Source organism: Aotus nancymaae, unplaced genomic scaffold, assembly GCF_030222135.1.
Source record: "Aotus nancymaae isolate 86718 unplaced genomic scaffold, 86718_ANA_hifiasm-v0.15.2.pri h1tg000011l, whole genome shotgun sequence".
NCBI lineage: Eukaryota > Metazoa > Chordata > Mammalia > Primates > Aotidae > Aotus > Aotus nancymaae.
Window position 1 is genome coordinate 43475156 of NW_026988422.1, and position 19903 is coordinate 43495058.

A 19903-nucleotide genomic window follows, 5' to 3' on the forward strand; every position below is an offset into this window, starting at 1 on the left:
CTCACTTTTAAGGCCAGTCAGTCACCAGCTCCAGTCCAATATCCCTCCACGTCATCTGTTAGCTGCACCTTGTCCATGGTGGATGCTTGGCATGCTGGGCTAACATCAAGGATCAGGGACAGGTGAACATCTTTCTAGTCTTCCTGTGGCTGTTCTAATAAAGACCTAGTCATCTGGCACCTATGTAGAGTTAGGTTACAATTATCACTCTGTTTGTCTAGCCTTCAGTATCTTGCACCTTTGTTGTGTCTATGTGACTCTGAGATGTAGAGAATAAAGCCCAAACTTCTTGGCACAGGCATCCAAGTTTCTTCCCATTGTGATCTCAACCCACCTTTCCAGCCTTATTTGGCACCACCGTTTCCATCTCAAGAACTTTACAACGCATCTAAGCTTGTTTAACTCACCATTCTCTGCATAAGTCTCACATTCCACACCTTGGCTCTTTAGCTCATGTTCTTTCTTCACCTTGAGTGGACTTTCTTCATCTGGTGTCCCAGCCCTGAAGTTCACCTCCCCTGAGAATCTTCTGTTGCTTAAGCCCTGCATCATGGCTCTTGTTTTATGCTAACCTTTTCTTAGTTAGCATTTCCACATGGCCACCTACCCTCTCCCCCAGCACAGTGACCAGAGTGTCTGGCTGCTGGCACAGTGTCAAGTGACCCTTGTAATCTTCATACCACTTTGCACAGAAGGATAACTCCACAAATATTTACTGAACCCATGTGTAAAACTGGTAAAAGGCAGCTTTTTATAAGCAATCGTTTATTTTCTCCTCCAATTGCTGCTCCTTTCATTCATTTCTACCTCTTCGTCTTTGACGTTTGATTGTAGCAGTGAAACAAAATATGCAACTGGACTTGTACAAAAAGCGGTGAGGAAATTATTAGAAGACTTTACATGGTGAGGACAGCAATTGTCATCTCTCTTATTCACAGCCCTTTTCTTAGGGCTTAGCAAACATTCGGTGGTTAACAAGTAATTACTACAACGGTGTGTTCACAGCAATTACGATTGTTTTTGCCAGTGTTTTTGCTGCCTATTTGCTGTACAGTTTATGTAAGGATTTATATCACTTTCACGTTTTTAAAAAAACTATTTAAAATATCTGCATCCACCCCACACAGTAAAATATAAAGAGTGATTTACAGTTTACCACTGTTCAGTTTTCTATTAATGACCCAGAAAAACCATAAGCCAGGTTGGGGTTTGACTCTGCAGTCCTGGAGAGAGGAATAAGGTGAGCAGTTGCTCCCAGCCCTCCCAGAATGTCATCAAGTGACTTCACCACTTTGAGCTTTTGTGTTTTCCAGTAAGACCATGCATGAGAAGAGAGGGAAAACATTCTACATTTAGTAACATTTATTTATGCATTCAGTATCAAGTACATAAGTGCAAATATCCAGAGTCCGTAATTGAATCCATTAAGAACTACAGAGAAAGTAATACAAATTGTAATAAAGTTAACATGCTGGTACTTTTTAGTAACCATACATGTAAATCAGCCCACCAATCCCATACGACAAAAGTACTGCATGTTCGTTTTGGGTTTATTCATTTATTTAATTATTTTAAGTTATACAAAACTGATTACCATAAGTACGGTCGACCGTTTTTATTTTTACGTTGTGTGTGTTGGAAAAGTGCTAAAACATCAGTCTACAATTCTATATATTGTTATTAAAGATTAATCCAACCAGCAACCCAAGGACATATAAGCGATTTCCACTATTGCATCAGAGCACTCGGCAGGAAAGGCCTAGCCACGGGAACGTTAGAAGCTACAGAAGCATTGCAGAGAAGAGAAGAAGAACACCGAAGAAGGAAAGATAACATGGGCTCTCACCATCATGCACTTTTTTTAGCAACACAAAATTAAAAACCACATCTAATACACTTTTCTCTATACTTTAGTGGTTGACACAAGTGACTCAAATATCCTAAGAGTACAAGGAACAGCCTAAAAACAGCTGTTTTAAGGTTTGTCTCTAAGATTATGGTACTGGGGGGAAGGGGGCACAATCAATTTGCAGTAACGAGTAAGAAGAGAGCTGTTACCACTTCAGACATTCCTGTTTGTGTCCAGTCCCCGGTGGGATGTCAGTTTACTCAGCGTGCCTCTTAGCGCCTGGGATTTTAGCCTGAATCCTAAAAAGACAGTATCAAAAGGTAGTAAATCACAAGTGTTATTAATGAAACCATTTTATGTGTTGTTGCTTTAATTAGCTAAGTGACCAAAGAGCTTAATATTCCAGAATTTATAGTTTTTACGTATATATGTCTCTAAATACTCTTTTTTTTTTTTTTTTTGAGAGGGAGTTTTGCTCTTGTTACCCAGGCTGGAGTGCAATGGCGCGATCTCGGCTCACCGCAACCTCCGCCTCCTGGGTTCAGGCAATTCTCCTGCCTCAGCCTCCTGAGTAGCTGGGATTACAGGCACGCACCACTATGCCCAGCTAATTTTTTGTATTTTTTAGTAGAGACGGGGTTTCACCATGTTGACCAGGATGGTCTCGATCTCTTGACCTCGTGATCCACCCGCCTCGGCCTCCCAAAGTGCTGGGATTACAGGCGTGAGCCACCGCGCCCGGCCCCTAAATACTCTTATATAAAGCAATAAGAAAGTAGAAACTGGATAAAGAAAATAACAACAAAAAAGAGAATTGGAAGAAAGGCACAACATTTTTCAGATCTTTTTAGGCGATGAACATGTTCATTTGTTTCAGGATTACAGAAGCTGCGATATAATTAGGGTGATCATTTACCCCCATCCGGGACACTTCAGAAAGAGAGAGAAAGTGCTATTACTAACTATGCCAGGAAGATGAGCATAACTAGAGATGATTATATAACTAGGGATGTAATCTGTTCCTGTGTTGGACATAGGAAAAGGAATCTATGTTCACCCTCAGAGTAGTCTAACTACTCAGAACTGGAATTTAAAAACCTGGGTCCTAGTCTCAGGTAGATCTATTAATTAGCTGCATGGCATCCGGCAAACTAATGGACTTTTCTTGTCCTAAATACTCATCATTAAAATGTGGCACAGACTAGATATCTCCAGGGTCCCTGAAATTCTGTGACACTCACAATGTGGCAGCATGATTTTAGGATAGGTTTACACTGAAAGTGTTTTGTTAACTTGAAGATTTATGAGCTCATTGTGCAGATTTTGATTGAGACCTCCCTCTGTGCCACCAAGTACCCTTCCATGTACTGCAATTCAGTGGTCAACAAAAGGGAAGAAATGCCTGCTCTCATGGAGTTTTCATTCTTGTAGGGATTGAGGAGACAGAAATAAACCAGAAGACAACAGAAGTCTGGATGGCGATAACTGCTATAAAGAAAATCAAGGCAGTATGGCAGGCAGTGAGGGGCACAGTGGTAAGGTGGGCAGTACCCCTTTAAATCCACTCATCTGAGAAACTGATCTTCAGAGGACAGGAAGGGGCCATCAGGCAAAAATCTAGATGTGAAGTGTTTCAGGAAGAGGTAGTAACAAGTGCAAGGCATCACAGAGAGGACAAGCTGGTGGCAAGCAGAATGGAAGCCCGTGTGTTTGCGGCATGGATAGGGGAGGTCTGAAAGGCAGGCAGGGACCAGATGGTGGGCGTTGGAGCTTGTGGGCTGTGGTAAGGAGTGTGGATTCTCCCCTGTGGGATGGGAAGCTATTTAAGAATTCAGGTAGGGGAGTGATGTGATCTGATTAATGTTGTAAGAAGATCATGATGGTGGCTGTGTGAAAAAAATAGGGAAATGGGAGTAGAAGCGATGAATGGAGGTAGAGAAACCCACAGCAGTCCAAGTACTAGATGGCAATGGCTGGACTGTATGGTAGACATGGAAATGAAGACAGGGGAACAGTCTCAGGATTAGTTTGGAGATGATGCTGCAGGACCCACCTGATTTGTTGATGAACTGAATGCACAGGATAGGATTAGAGGAAGAGTAATCAATGAAGATTCTTTGGTTTTTAGTCTGAGAAATCAGGTGAAAACGGTATTGACCAAGATGGTGATGACTGAAGGAAATACAAGTTCTGGGGTGAGATTTCAAGATGTTTGGCTATGTGAATCTGAAAGGTCTATGAGACACTTTAGAGAAACCTTACATAAAGAAGTGGATAGACCTGGTGCTTAGTTGAAGAGGTCTGGGCTGGAGACACAAGTTTGGAACCCTAGATACAGAAATAACCTTTGAGGTCACAGGACCAGAAGAGAAGTAGACAAGAGTAGGAGGAGCCAGGAGAGGACACATGCAGTGATGGCTACCTAACTTCTCTTTGAACACTTGAATGAATGTCAGGGAACTCACTCCTTTATGAGGCAAATGGTTCTATTATTGAACAACTTTAATCATTACTCTTTTCTCTCATATTAAATTAAAATCTCAGAACTTCTAAAATTTCCATTCATTGCTCTTTAGAGAAAAAGAGAAATCCTATTCCTTTTAAAATGTTAGACCTCCAAGTATTTGAGAATGGCTATGGTGTCCTTTTAAAGTCATCTCTTTTCCAGGGTAATCATCCCCAGCAAAGTTTGCTCTTCACTGCTCATTACTATTAGATTTCTAATACCACAGTACCCTGGTCATCTTTGTGGCATTACTCCAATATATTAATGCATTTGTTAAAATGTCCAACCCTGAAATTGAACACAGATATGAGATGGCTAATATGGAATATGATGTGACTGTGGCCTCTGTTAATTTAGACTTTGTACTCCTACTAATAACAACTCAACTTGCATTTATTTTTTAAAGATACTTCAGCACATCATTGACTTACATTTGGCTGTGACCAATCAATTAAAACCCCCAATGTATATACACACTTACTGTTACCCTTTCTCATCTATCCCTCCCTGCATTCTATATGTTAAGTTGACTTTAGAAACCTAAATGTAGGACTTTACTTTCCCTATTAATTTCATTTTATTGATTTCAATTCAGCAATCTAGCTTACTCAAGATCCCTTGATTCATTTTGAATCTTGAGCTTACCATCTTCTGAATTTGCTTTCACTTCAAACTGTACATCACCTGGAACTTTGATAAAGATATTTGATTTGTCTTCACATAGTCAAGGGAAGTAATGGGATTGAAAGTAATGGGATCAAAGGCAGGGCCCTGTGGCACATACCTTGCCTCAGACACATATTTGATGGTTTAATGAACACCTTTAGGGTCTTTAGGGTCTGCTATTCAACCTTCTAGAATTCTACCACCTGTGCTATCATCTGGATCATACATCTCCATTTTTCTCCACAAGGACACCAGAAATACTTGTTGAGTACCCCCACTAAAATCAGAATACTCACTGACTAGGGCGGTCTATACCAGCCCAGGGTTTACTGACCATATAATGATCCATTCTGAATATCTACAGTTTTACTAATTCAATCTGGATTTTTGCTTGAAATTAGGCCTTCAATTTATCAGAGATAATGCCTAGAATCTTTTCTTTCTTCTCATTTGAAGATCAGGACAGCTCCTTTCCAATTTCAGTTCTCAGGACGTCCTTTACTCCATGAGATTTATCAAAGATCACCAAGAGAGCTTCTAGGTAAAGTCATAGGCTATTTTATCACTCTAAAACACAACTCACCTAGACATAGGGAACTGTATTTAGTTAAAGCATATTTCTTATTATGGTGTCACTTACTTAAAGCTTTAATTTCCTCTACAATGTTTATTTTGTCTTTTGAAATTTGAGGCCCTTTTTCTCACTTTCAAAACTCTAAGAAGTGTTATTATATATTATTAACCCCCATTTTAAGCTGGAAAACTGAGATCACAAAGGTAAGATGACCTAGACAGGGTCACTCAATATGGAGGAGAGAGTGGCCCTGGGGTCTACTGGCCCAGTCTGGGACTGTCCTCTACCTCCATGCCCCATGAACTGATCTCTAAGCAGTAATAGGATGGATGATGATGACAATGATATATAATATTGAGGGTTTCCTACCTCCAGGTAAGAATACTTTACAGACATTACCTCATTTAACCACCAAGAATCCTATGAGGTATTAACATTTCCAATTTACAGATAAGGAAACAGGCTCTTAGAGTCAAATAACATTATGATGAGCTCATACAGCTAAAAATGCTAGAAACTGACTCAACCTAGTCTATCTGATTCTAACGATCATGTTCTTAACTGTTCCACTAAAATGGTGGAAGTTCTTTTGCTGGAATTATTTTAAGGTGGAATTAGAATTTCAGAGGTTGAAGAGGCCTTAGAGTTAAGATCCCACCAAGAAATTTCCTTCGAAATATAGTGCCAGGCAAAACAGGTTATTTTGAAGAACTGTTGTTTCTTCCTTTCTGATAGATAGTAAAAACCATGTAACTTGCCGAGTTTCTCTTTTTGTCCCAGCTACTAGGAAGCTAAGAGCCAACTCTACCTGAAGCTCAATTACAGAAGCCATATTAGTCATAGCTAACATGTTTCCTTTCCATTCCTTTTCACAGCCTTGATTTCCAATTGTAATTTAACAAGTACATTGTATATACGTTATATTCTCTGCCATCTCTCTTCTCCCTCTATTTTAACCAGGCCATGCCCTTGTCACTTTTGTTTGAATTATGATAACCGCCTAGAGACATCTCTAGTCTTTCCCCTCTCCAATTCTTTTCTCACTAAACTGCCATAGTGATATTTAAAAAACACAAATCTGATGACATCAATCCCCTGCTTAAAAGCATCAAGGGCTGGCCATTTCCTGTTGGGTTGGAGTCAAAACCCCACAGAGTGTTCACCACCTGGCCTCAGCCTCTCTTCCTAAATTCCTTCTAGTTGATTTTTCGACTCATTTAAGCTCTACACACACTGGTTGACAGTTTCCTCTTGAACAGGACTGACATTTTCATGCTTCTCTGTCTTTGCTTATATTATCTCTTCCTCTTGCAATGTCTTTCCTCTCATCATCCACCTGACAACTGTTTACCCATCCTTCAAGGCCCAGGTCAAATGCCACCTTATCTTAATGGCTTTCCACTATCCTGTCCAGGAAGGAACAATGGCTTCCTCATTTCTCTGACTTTCGTATTTCATACAGCTCTATTATACTTATCATATTTTATTATAGTTTATTTCTGTACAATTTTGTCTGCACCACTAGGCTAAGAGCTCTTTTAGGGCTAAGATCATTTCATTTATCTTTATACCCTCTGTACCTGTCATATGAAGTCTCCAGAACATAACAGGTACTCCTCTTTTTGGACTCAACCAACAAACCAAATGAAAAAGTAATAGATGTGATTTGTGATCCCCAAACTAAGTATTGGACAACTTACGTCTAGAATGTCTACCTTCCAGTTTCCAAACCCCTATTCTGGTGTTCTTTAATGTAGTTTATGAATACAGTTCTAGCTGCCAAAAAGTCACCAGGGAAGTTCATTAAAATAAAAATTCCAGGTCACCAATCCTAGACATTCTAATTCTATAGGTCTGTGTGGGGTCTTGGAATTCGTATTTTTAAACAGGCTCCACAGGTTTGGGTGCTACCAAGTCACATACTGTGCTATGCTACCATTTCTTAATATAAAATAAAATGATTATTTTATGCTTAATGTGTTGATTTTCATTAGGTATTGGTTACACCTGGGTCCAAGCTGGTAAGTTCAGGCATTCTGAAATGCATCATAGATCTCTCACAGATCCAAATTCAACACAGAACCCTATGAGTTCCTAATGAATTCAAGAGAAAAAATGTAAATAATACACAGTAAAAAAACAAAAGTTTATAAACTTCAGGAGAGAACTGAAGCAGATCACATATAATCTAATGGCAGAGGAACTTCAATGTGATTGGCCTTTCTTACTTTGTTATCATACATCTTTAACTATCTAAAATACCTCTCTCTAAATCTGACTCCCACCTAGGTCCAGCCACATAATTATCAGATAATTAGATAGAATTTTTGTGAAAAAGTCTAGTCCTTTGGTGATAAGTATTTGAAGATTAGGTTAGCTTTTTAATAAAGCAAAATATTGAATAACAATGCAATATAAGAGCTATCACTTTAGATGACTATACACCTAAAAATAGTAATGCAAGAAGTAGGGGAAACTCCTAAGTTTAATGGCCATGTTAGCTGTGGATATGTAAAATTAAAATCTCTATCTCCTAATATATAAGGTAGCCATAAAGTAAGGCTTGTTTAAGACTCAGGTTTAAAAAGCAATGGGATTAAACACATACGCATAGTTGTTGAATTAAAATGGTGTGATGTTATTTAATTGGCAAAACATTATATATATTTTAAGGTTCTAAAATAATTCAAGGTTTAAAAGTAATTTTAATTTTTTTAAAAATTAGTGTTATTCATTGTTTAAAGGATTAAAAATGTTAACTTAATTGTTTTTATTTGAATTAAACTGTTAATTTTACTTTTGGAATCAAGTTTTCCTCTTTCCTCCAATGCATCTTGTTCTTGTACATGGGGCAGTCCTTAGATAGAGCTTAATATTCATTCATTAAAACTCACTGTGAAACCTGAAATAAACCATGGGGTTTTATTTAATTGAGAGTTAAAAAACTTAAATCAATCTATCACTTTACTATCTTCTCATTACCCCTATCCTAATCCACTCATTGGATTTTATGCATTGCCCTATGTGACTTACTTTGCCACAACAGCATTTATGTGAGTCCTCACAAGTCCCAGATATTGGTCAATCTGTGCCTACACAGAGAAAAAAAATAATGAGCACATCCAAAGATCATGAGGTCAAAATTTAATGTCATTGTTTGACATCACATAGAACTTACCTGGTGCTTAACATACACTACAGGTAGAGTAAACATTGAAACCACAGCTGGGATGAAAAACAAATACAGTATTAAAATTCTGAGTTATCAATAAGAATATGCTTATAGACACATTTTTTATATGGTTATATGATATTATAGCATTATTTGGAATATCCAGCATTTTATTTTATTTTTTATCCCCTATTTTGGGAAGCAATATCCAGCATTCTAGATAAAAGATGACAGGCAGTTCACAGGGAAAATAAAATGATGCTGAGCCCTGTACAGGTATTTTGTGATTATTCCTAGAATTAGGATACACTTTCCCCTCTCAAGATGCAAATGACTCTCTATCTATTGCTGCCACTGTAAACAGATCCAAATATATGTTACAAGCCAAAAAGAAGCCAGTTATGTTTGAAGAAAAAAAAACCTTTAGACTTAAGAATTCATTATTAGTGTATAATATATATTACACACTTTAATTGAACTATGATGGTAAGAGAAGTGCTCTGTACTCAGATATATCTGGCATTCGTTCCTAGGAATCTCTTTCAACAAATGAAAAGCTTACAGCCTAGGAAGCAGCATTTCACAGGGGGCGTGAAGGAAGACGTATATACTCTCATCTGCTCTTACCCATGAGCAGCAGGGTCAGGCCATTGAAGAGAGCGCCAACATAGGTCAGGAGCCACATCAGGACTGCGAACTGAAGAACAAAAGCATTGTTCCTAAAACCCTTCCTGACAAGAAGAGTCTCATATCATTGACTTTTACCTAGATTCAAATTTGAGTCAGAATACATCATGATTTCAATAGTCAATGAAAGGTGTTGAAAGCTCTTTGCAGAATCATTGAAAGGAGATCCAGTCCTTAGTTCTCTTGGAACCCTTTGGACCACTTTGTGATAAGGTTTGAGGGACACAGGAAATAATCTAGGCCAGGGGTCAGCAAGCTGTGGTCCTTGACCTGTTTTTGTATACGCCCACGAGTTAACAATGATTTTCACATTTTTAAATGGTCAAATAAAATAAAACAAGAGTACTATTTTCTAATATGTGAAATGATATTGAATCAAATTTTCAGTGTTCATTAAGTTTTATGGGCACTTAGTCAAGCTCTTCCTTTTTCTATTGTCTTTTTCTGCTTTTGTACTACAATGGCAAAGTTGAAAATGTGCCACAGATAGTGTGGCTTGCAAAGCCTAAAATATCTACCATCTGGCTCTTTGTGGACAAGGTTTGCTGACCCCTGTTCTGGCCCACAATTTTTACATAACAATTACAACCATGACCTTAAAGCACTAAGGTAAGTAATTATAATTGCCCTGGTATCTCTCTTCAGTCATTATATGGCAAGTCATTATTCCAGTAAAGCATTTTGAGGGTCAAGACCACATTTTTCATTTTTCCTTCTGCCCTTCCTTGAACAGCTACCAGACAGCTCCCAGTACAAGCCCCTGTCATGGTGTGTACAAAGTGCTCTGGGAGCACAGAAACCTCACAACTACCTTGCCTGGGCTTTCCCAGCTTTGCTTATGGCTATGCCGAATCACAATTGACTAACTTGGATTCTATATGTAAGTCACCAGGAGGCCAAAGCAGCTTGTTCAAAGGAACCCAGCAAATTCATTGAGAGCCCCAGGTGCTCCTGATCCTCATCAAGTGAGGGGCTGGGCATACCTGTACCCTTCAGATGGCTCAGTCTCCCAGCTGTAACTATGTAAGCACACTTGGAGGTCTTACTATTAATATTAGCAGAATCCAGAGTTTTCTTCAATGCAAAAATATATATGTTTTTCACATTCCCTATCTAGAATTTTTTATATTAACATTAATTTTGGGAAATTGTTGGAGGAACTAAAAATGGTTTAAGGAGAAATCTGGTGCGTTGTAAAGACTATAGAGCTAGAAGCTATGTCACCTAGGTTTGATTCCAGCTCTGCCAGTGACTCACTGGGAAACCCTGAAATGTTTTCGTCTCTCTGAGCCACAGTTTCATCATTGGTACAATGAAGGGATTAGACTGTTTCATGGTGTCATACAACTGGAGGTCTTCTGACTCTAGAATATAATTAGCACTTGCTTTTCATTCTCCGTGATGTAGCAATTTATAGTATTATACCTTTAGGGAAAATAACAGTCAAGATTGTAAAGTGAGCAGCTTAAGCAACTATACTTTTAAGGAATCCACCAGGTCCTGGACAAGGAAGAGCCTCCTCAGTTCCTTAAGTGTGCTGTTCACGTAGAACTGCAGGCAGTCCGTGTACTTCTGAATCTGCTCCTGAGAAAGGGTGATCTCAAGCTCCAAGTAGGCTCTGTCAATAAACCATCCCCACAGAGAATTTCATCAGAGGGAATCATGAGACAGGCTGCCACACCCCATTAATAGTTGAGCGTTCCTTTTCTCACTCTGAGAGTGAGGGCGGGGTCATCTCTGGGGGGTTATGCCAGCCAGCGAGGGCTACAGGGCACCATACACACCTGCTTCCAGTGCACTGGGAACACAGAAAGCATGGTTCTCAGTGGAGTATTGTGACTGTTTCTGGCTATCTAAGAAATAGCATGGGAAGGCTGAAAATTCAGAGAAACCAGCTGGGACCAGAGAAAAAAAATCAGTGCAAAATCAGCTAATTTGCTGAATTCTCCATACATAACTTCATGGAGATAAATTATCTTTTTAAAGTAGTTGAGATAGCCCAAAATCCTAGCTGCCAACTGTTCCTCTTAAGAACTCTAAGAATTCATGTTTAATTATTCTGGGATTTACTTCCAGGTTTATAGAAAGAGCACTGAAAACTCAAGTGGCCTGGGCCATATTCAAATACTTATGGGTTCTACTGAGTGGTATTTTTAGTAATAACATTTTTCATTAGTTAAAAACGGTTAAATTTGCCAGGCGCGGTGGCTCACGCCTGTAATCCCAGCACTTTGGGAGGCCGAGGCGGGTGGATCACGAGGTCAAGAGATTGAGACCATCCTGGTCAACATGGTGAAACCCCGTCTCTACTAAAAAATACAAAAAAAATTATCTGGGCATGGTAGTGCGTGCCTGTAATCCAAGCTACTCAGGAGGCTGAGGCAGGAGAATTGCCTGAACCCAGGAGGCGGAGGTTGTGGTGAGCCGAGATCGCGCCATTGCACTCCAGCCTGGGTAACAAGAGCGAAACTCCGTCTCAAAAAAAAAAAAAAAAAAAAAAAAAAAACAACGGTTAAATTTAACTCTTGGGTGAGAAAAACATGTAAAATACAAATATATAAATATCACCCCAGCTTAAGCCTCCTCTGCTTGGCCAAGCTCCTCCACAGAGGTCCATCCTTCCTCCCTCCTTTCCTCTGCTTTAAAACAGCACCTATTATCTACCTAGGGGATAGTCCTAGAGTGCTTTAAGTGTTTACTTAACTCTGTGTTGAGATAAAAAGAGTAAAGCAGTATTTGACTTAAGTTTTCAGGAGTGTTATGGACTGAATGTGTCCTCCCTAAATTCATGTTGAAATCTTAACCCCCAATGTGATAGTGTTAGGATGTGGTGCCTTAGGAAGGTGATTAGATCATGAGTGTGCAGCCCTCACAAATGGGATTAGTGCCCTTAGAAAAGAGGCCCAAAGGAGCTTGTTCACTCCATCCCACAGTAAAAGTGGGATACAGTGAGGAGTCGGCAATCTGCAACCCAGGTGAGGGCCCTCAACAGAACCCAACCCTGCTGCCACCCTAATCTTGGATTTCCCAGCCTCTAGAACTGTGAGAAATAGATTTCTGTTGTTTATAAGCCACTCAGTCTATGGTATTTTGTTACAGCAGCCGGCAGTGCTAACACCTCCCTCTGCCACATGTCATATATCCTCTTAGTAGGCTGCCCTTTTATTTTTGTATTTCCTCCTCTTCAATGTGCATTCAAATCAGGTTTTCCCCAGTATAAAAATGTAGAGAAGGATATATGATAAATCTGTTCATGAACCCTGCACCCCCTCAGAAGGTTGGCCCTTCGGTGTTAAACTTCTAGAGAAGAGCATGGAAACAAAACTCCAAATACCCTAGTCCTGGTTTCGTGCTATTTACTGGCCACCTGGTCTTGAGCATGTCACATCACTTCTTGGAACCTCAGTGTTCCCACTTGTAAATAGGAATGAAAATGCCTGCTGTGCCTTTCTCATATAGTTAAGAGGATTAAGTAACTGTTGGATTATGATTACTGTTAGAAGTAAATACATATGAAAACTCAACAAAGCAATAAGTATTAGAATAAGAATAATCAAGTTTGTTTCACAAATTCACCAGCAATGTTATATACTCAAAGACAAGGTGTTGGGGAGACTCTAAGAGGTCTGTTGGGTCTCAGAGAAACATGACTCAAGGCATCTGTGAGCTGAAATACAGGTGAGGGGAAAAGCCCCTGCTTGGGGGGTGAGGGCTCCTCAGCTGAGGCACTCACTTGAAAGGGTGGCCCTCGTCGGTTTTCTGCACAGCTTGTAAAACAGACTTGTAGATGCGGAAACTGATGGTGGCTGAGAGCGCGGCCAGGGCCAGGTAGGCCACGACGCTCACCACGCTGAACTGGGTCAGGGAGAAGAGCAGCAGCAGGAAACTCCCAAACACGATGCCCGTCTGCTTGATGTCCCGCCAATACAGCAGGTCAATAGCTGCAGGAGGAGACACAAAACACACCCTGCTGAGCTCCCACAGTGCCACCACGTGAACCGCTGTGGCTCACTCTACCAAGCTGTGGTTGCTGTGGGTTCTCACCTGGCATCTGGATTCCTAAACACAAGTGAGCAGAAACACGGCTATACCAAGGGCACTTACTGTCATTCCACTTTGGTTTGGAAGAATCGTTTCCACCCTTGAGGATAATTCACAAATTCACATATAAGAAAAGACTGTTGAATCCCCATTGACCATACTGTGATGGGTGTAGCTCTGTGGGCTACAGCATCCACACAGTGGCCCGAATTATGTGACTTTGAAAGAAACTTGAAAATACGGAGGACTCTGTGAAGTACCTGTTCTCCTCTTTTGGATAGCATTGCTTATGCGTGCATCTTGCTGCCATGCTGACAATTTTACGGCTCAATGGTAGCCTTTAGATGTACATACTGGTCATACAAATGCCCCTGCTGCTGAGAATGGGCAGCAACAATGAAGAGAACGGTCTGGGAGAAGCACAGAGGAAGGTCAGGAGTTGCCAGCCAATACCATATACATCCGGACAAAGACATAGCCTGCCTCCAAAACAAGAGCAAAACTGACAAGTTAGTGGCGGTGTCAAGAGACCCCGGAGGCTGGGCAAGGTGGCTCATGTCTGTAATCCCAGCACTTTGGGAGGCTGGGGTGGGTAGATTATCTGAGTGAGATCAGCCTAGCCAACATGGTGAAACCCTGTCTCTACTAAAATATAAAACATTAGCCAGGCGTGGTGGCGGGTGCCTGTAGTCCCAGCTAGTTGGGAGGCTGAGGGAGGAGAATTGCTTGAACCTGGGAAGCTGAGATTGCAGTGAACCAAGATCATGCCATTGCCAACTGGGCACGTGACAAATGGTTTTCATAGAATATTATGCCAATCAATTTTAAGGAAGAGAAATAAGATGCAAAGTTCCCATCCCACAACCAAATGTAAATGGAAGTGGTTTGTACTGCCAGCCTCACCTGCAGTGTACCTACAGACACCCGGTTTACAGAATTAGACTACAGTCATTTGCTCATAGGAAGAGAGAAGTGACCAGGCTGAAGAGAGCAGGGAGCTACTCTCATCTTACACAGGTATGTAATTAGCTTGAAAGAACAGTTTTGAAAAAGTCACATGCCCTCATGACAATGCAAGCCAGGAGAGGTGACATAAGGAATTTTGCAGACTAAAGTACTAACCCTCTCTTTGGCCACAGACTTACCTCAGGCTGGCTGGAGAGTAAATCAGGGCTAAAAGGTGAAGAGTCTCTCTCATAACAGGCTGGAGAGAGAATTCACTCCCCACAAACTCCCCACCCACCACCACTATCTGAGCCATCAGGGATATTAACTCAGACTCCAGTAGGCAGAACTTTGTTGGGCAAAATTTGTTCCGTTTCCTCTACAACACTTTTGCCATGTGGGAAATAGAGAAGAAGCTCACAAGCATGTTTTGGGGGTGAAACAGATTTTTTTTTCTCTTTTGAGTAGGGCTGGTCCTACAAATAGGTTTCCAGAGGCAAAAATAAAAAAATAAAAAACAAAGCACTGTGCTCTAAAGCCTCTCTCTTCTCCCTATCCCAACCCCAGTCACACTGACTGACCATTAGGAATTCATTCCTTTGGCCCAACCCTTTTCCATCCTCAAAGTGGTTGTTACCATCTTTTTTTTAATGCAAAGATGCTAGAATAGAATAATGCATTAAAGATTTGCTTGTCCTTAACAATAAAATATGAATGAGTTCACCAAATGATTTTTCTTTTAGAAGAGTTTGTTTAGAATGAAGCAGCAAAAATTATAATCCTTTTCAGGTGGAGAAGAGGGATCTTTTGGAAGACATGACCTGCAATAAACCCCTGGAACTCAGGGTAGACAGAGTGGGAGAAAAAGGGCTCTCCACAGAAGCCCAGTAGCTCCAGCGTTGAACGGACTGGAGACAATAAATAGGGGTATGCCTAGGCTAAAGGTCTAAAGCCTAGGCAGCAGGCCCAACGGTCTTTGAGGGTCCAGGGTCTCCAGGTATTTACTCTCTTCGTGAAGGGGAGGGGCAAAAGGGAATTAAAAGGAAACTAAAGCATCACCACTAACTAAAGTGTTCCTCTAACATAACTGTTTTCATTTATTGAGCAGGAACTAAGTGCCAGGCTTTGTGCTGGGTAGGGTGGTGGGGATTTAAAAATAAGTTAATTGTACAAAAACACACACACTCACACAAATGAGTAAGAAATAAACGGTAATCTATTTTATGATGACCATACACATATGGAAACAAATACATTATAAGACAGCATGATTTGTGCTGAAGGGGGCACTCTTTAGTGTGAAGGAAGATGCTTACCCACTTGTGAGATTGAAGGGGCTCAGGAGAGCCTCAAAGTAGTTTTCAGACAAAGAGAAGATAGAATTTGCTATTTTCAAGTGAATCCTCTCTGAATGAATTGCTTTCTACCTGGTAGAAGTGGCATGCTTTCTAGGGAAGCGTCCTAAATCTCCAACCACCAGAATGCCTGCTCAAGAAATCTATGAATGGCAGGCACTTCATGGGCTTTCCTTGAAGAAACTGTGGGCAAAAGGCATTAACTAGGTAACACGAGTTTGGTGTAGAGTCATCTCTTAGCAGGTCTTTCAACTACTTGCTAAGATTGTAGGAGGTTTCTCATAAGGAGGTTAACAAAAGGATTGTTATCTTAAAACAATGGGCTGTTGTTTCTGGATACTTTGGAACAAGATTATCTATTTACATTGATCCTGAAATGTTCAGAGCACTCTCTCTCATATGTTATCTCACTGAAACCTCAGAATAAACTCCATTACATAGGTATCTAAGAAGCAAGGAAACTACTAAACTTTTAGAAACTTGTGAAACCACTTTTGCAAAATTATTACTGAGACAGTGAAAGAAATCTAACTAACTCTATCTTGCTTCTAACCTCCAAGCTGTCCTTGTTCATTCCTGGGCGTAGGCTGAACTAACTTTGGGAGAAATTTAGTTTATAGTTTAAACCAAGATGGTAGCAGCCCTTTCCCAAAGAACACCTTCTTCTTAGCTGGGGACTAGATTGCCTTTGTAGGACAAACATTAGCGACAAGAAGAGAAATGATGGTTTAGGAGTCATGCAGCTGGAGGCTACAAGATTCTGACCCTCCCTAAACTGCTCCTTAGATCAATGCTTGAGATATTTTGCAGACCCTGCACTTGATGGATCAGTTGGCCCCACTCAGATCAATAAACTGGCTCATCTGATCTTGTGGTCCTGACCCAGGAACTAACTGAGCACAACAAGACAGCTCCAACTCGATATGATTTCATCTCTGACCAATCAGTACTCCTTGCTCACTGGCTTCTCCCGACCCACCAAGTTATCCTTAAAAACTCTGCTCCCTGAATGCTCCGAGAGACTGATTTGAGTAATGATAAAACTTGAGTCCCCTGCACAGCCGGCTCTGTGTGAAGTACTCTTTCTTCATTGCAATTCCTCTGTCTTGATGAATTAGCATTGTCTAGGCAGCAGGCAAGGTGAAACCCTTGGGTGGTTACAAATTTGGGGTATCATCTGGGATTGCCTTTGTGACTACCTGCCTGTGGTTCAGTGGTCCCCCTCCAGCAATGGATCCAAAAGCCAACCCAAGTGGCCTCCTAGTTCTCTTGGACTGGGGACTGACTCTGGTATTCTTTCTGCTGGCATGATGCTGCTGACCCAATGTGCATGGATTTAATTGCAATGGAGAAATGGTCCTGGGGAGATGTCCCTTAACTGTAGCCATATCACAGGGTGTCTGTAGCCCCATGGTGGGGTGTCTGTCTATAATCCCATTGAGGGGTGTCTAGATTGGTGAGTATCCTAGGCACTGCCAATGCCTCCTTTCTTGTCCTGACTGGTAATGTAGTCTTATGGTGAGGTGCCTGTAGCCCCATTGTGGGGTGTCTGTAGCTCCATTATTGAAGGGTATCTGGCTCCTGGGGGTCTCAGTTGGTCCTTTTTTTTTTTTTTTTGAGACAGGTCTCACTCTGTTGCCCAGGCTGGAGTGCAGTAGCACGATCTTGGCTCACTGCAACTTCCGCCTCCTGGGTTCAAGCAATTCTCCTGTCTCAGCCTCCCAAGCAGCTCGGACTACAGGTGCCTGCCAGTACACTTGGCTAATTTTTGTAATTTTAGTAGGATAGGGTTTCACCTTGTTGGTCAGGCTGGTCTCAAACTCCGGACCTCAGGTGATCCACCTGCCTTGGCCTTCCAAAGTGCTGGGATTATAGGCATGAGCCACCGCATCTGGCCTTCAGTTGGTTCATTCTAACTAGTAGGAAGAATCCTGGTTTGGGAGACTTGTCCTCAATTAGGAAGATTTCGAGGAGGTTTCTCAGATGGAGAATAGGAGGATAATTTGGAAGGGATACTCTTGGAGTTCTTGGTTAGGGATTTAATTTGGAAGGCCTTCTGTCCATCTCCTCTTTGTGTGTGTTTGTATATGTGGAAGGGATCTCAGAGGGGGTTGCTGATGGGAGTCCAGCAGGCCTAACTCAGGGGTGACTATCTGCTCTTCACCTTGACCACTGACCCCATTGTGAATTATCATCTGGAGGTCATCCACCCTGATGTGGAGTGGATCAGGACTAAAGGTAAAAAGTTTTAGCTTTTCCAGGCTGACACTGGGTGCTGAACAAGGTGACTAACATCTGTTTTCTTATGTGTATTTTGCTGGGATGGAAAATGTTAATTTGGTTCTCCATGCAGCCCACTGCGCAGCATTATGCAAATTAAGAATCTTGCTGTGGTTCCATAAAACAGTAAAAGGTGATTTTCTCTTGTAAAGTGTCTGGAACCCCACTGCTATAGCACAAACAAGCCGGGTCATCAGAAGCTACTCCATTCTTCTGGAAGCTGCAGAGAAAGAGAAACCTGGTATGCCAGCAAAAAGGGTAAGAAATTCTTACCAGTCAAGTTCTGGTCTCTCTCTCTGTCTAGGTAAAACAGTAAACTATTGGTCTTCTCTGCAAAGGTTTGATTAATAGAAAAAAGGATTTGTCAGATCAGTCTTAGGCTGTAGCAAATGCTGTGTACTTTGTGCTAAAAATTTGTCTTTCTGTGTTCTGTAATGGAGAGAAGGGTATTGCAGGATAGACTGTGGGTCTAGGACCCCTATAAGCCTGCCTTTCAAGCCAGCTTGGCAGGCTGGTTAGTTACAAACTTTGCTACGGGTCCCTGAAACTGATACTGTATAAAATTTCTCTGTCTGGTTTTGTGTCCTTAATAGCTTAAACTTGTGACCATGTAGTGATACTTTCTTCGGTTTCCACTATCCAGGACAGGAATTTTGGGGTTCATGTCATAGTCCTTAAATTTTTTCTGGAGCAGTTAAAAGCCTTGCAAGCTTGAATTTGGCTTTTCTAGGCTCCTTCTGGGAAAAGCAATAGAAACTGCTCAATGCTGTATAGCTCAGTATCTGAAGCTTTATCTTTTGACGGTGGTGGCCTGGGTTCAATTGTTGGCTTCTGGAATAATTCCATTCTGATTAGTATAACTTTGCCATTTATTGGGGTTCCCCCCCATACATGACTTCTAATTTCTTCTCTTGAATTTTCCTTTCTTTAAACTACCTTGTGGAAATTCTAAATCTTGTAAAAAAAAGAAACTGCTTTCTTCAAAGAAAATGTGTTTGAAATATATAGGAGGTTACCTTTGGTAAAGTTCAGAAAGTAAAAATATTGGCCACTTGGCATGGCTAAAGTCAGGTAATAAGAGATTTGAAAGGATTTTTTTTTTTATTTTAAAGAACACTATGGTTAAAAGTCAGCTTAATTAAAAGTGGATAAACAAGCTATAGATTGATTGATTGATTGACTGATTGAGATGGAGTCTTGCTCTGTCATCCAGGCTGGAGTGTAGTGGCACGATCTTGGCTCACTGCAAACTCCGCCTCCTGGGTTCAAGCGATTCTCCTGCCTCAGCCTCTCGAGTAGCTAGGACTACAGGCATGCATCACCACACTTGGCTAATTTTTTGTATTTGTAGTAGGGACAGGGTTTCACCATGTTGGCCGGACTGGTCTCAAACTCCTGATCTTGTGATCCACCTGCCTCAGCCTCCCAAAGTGCTGGGATTACAGGTGTGAGCTATTGCACCTGGCCCATAGATATATTTAAAGGGCTTTATGATTTCCTCTTCTTGGAATTTGTTTTTCTGGAAAAAGGTTTTTTCTTCTCAGTCGATTGAATTATTTTTCTCCATTTTTTTTGTCTTGCACATCTTAATGCACATACGAGAGGCCCTGAGATAACTTCTGGTAGCCTGGAACTCACTGGGAAAAACAGAGAAGACATCACAGACCCTGTTTTGGGAAAAAAACCCTCTGTTTTCCTCATAAAATCCCAAGAATTAAAAACAGATAGGCCGGGCGCAGTGGCTCAAGCCTGTAATCCCAGCACTTTGGGAGGCCGAGGCGGGTGGATCACGAGGTCGAGAGATCGAGACCATCCTGGTCAACATTGT

At 41.1% G+C, this 19903-nt stretch overlaps 1 protein-coding gene across 5 annotated transcripts in view; it reads right to left on the reverse strand.

Moving 5' to 3' along the window:
* Positions 1–1344: 1344 nt before the first annotated feature.
* The window catches only part of RTN1 (reticulon 1), a 390244-nt gene continuing 371685 nt past the window's right edge, over positions 1345–19903 (reverse strand). For all 5 annotated transcript variants that reach the window (XM_064374904.1, XM_064374905.1, XM_012462413.2 and 2 more), the window contains 6 exons: positions 13188–13395; positions 10934–11072; positions 9395–9464; positions 8774–8820; positions 8629–8687; positions 1345–2148 (listed from right to left, as the gene is read on the reverse strand). In XM_064374904.1, coding sequence (XP_064230974.1) covers positions 2106–2148; positions 8629–8687; positions 8774–8820; positions 9395–9464; positions 10934–11072; positions 13188–13395 — 566 coding nt within the window. In that variant the 3' untranslated portion in view covers positions 1345–2105. The remainder of the gene's footprint in view (positions 2149–8628; positions 8688–8773; positions 8821–9394; positions 9465–10933; positions 11073–13187; positions 13396–19903) is intronic.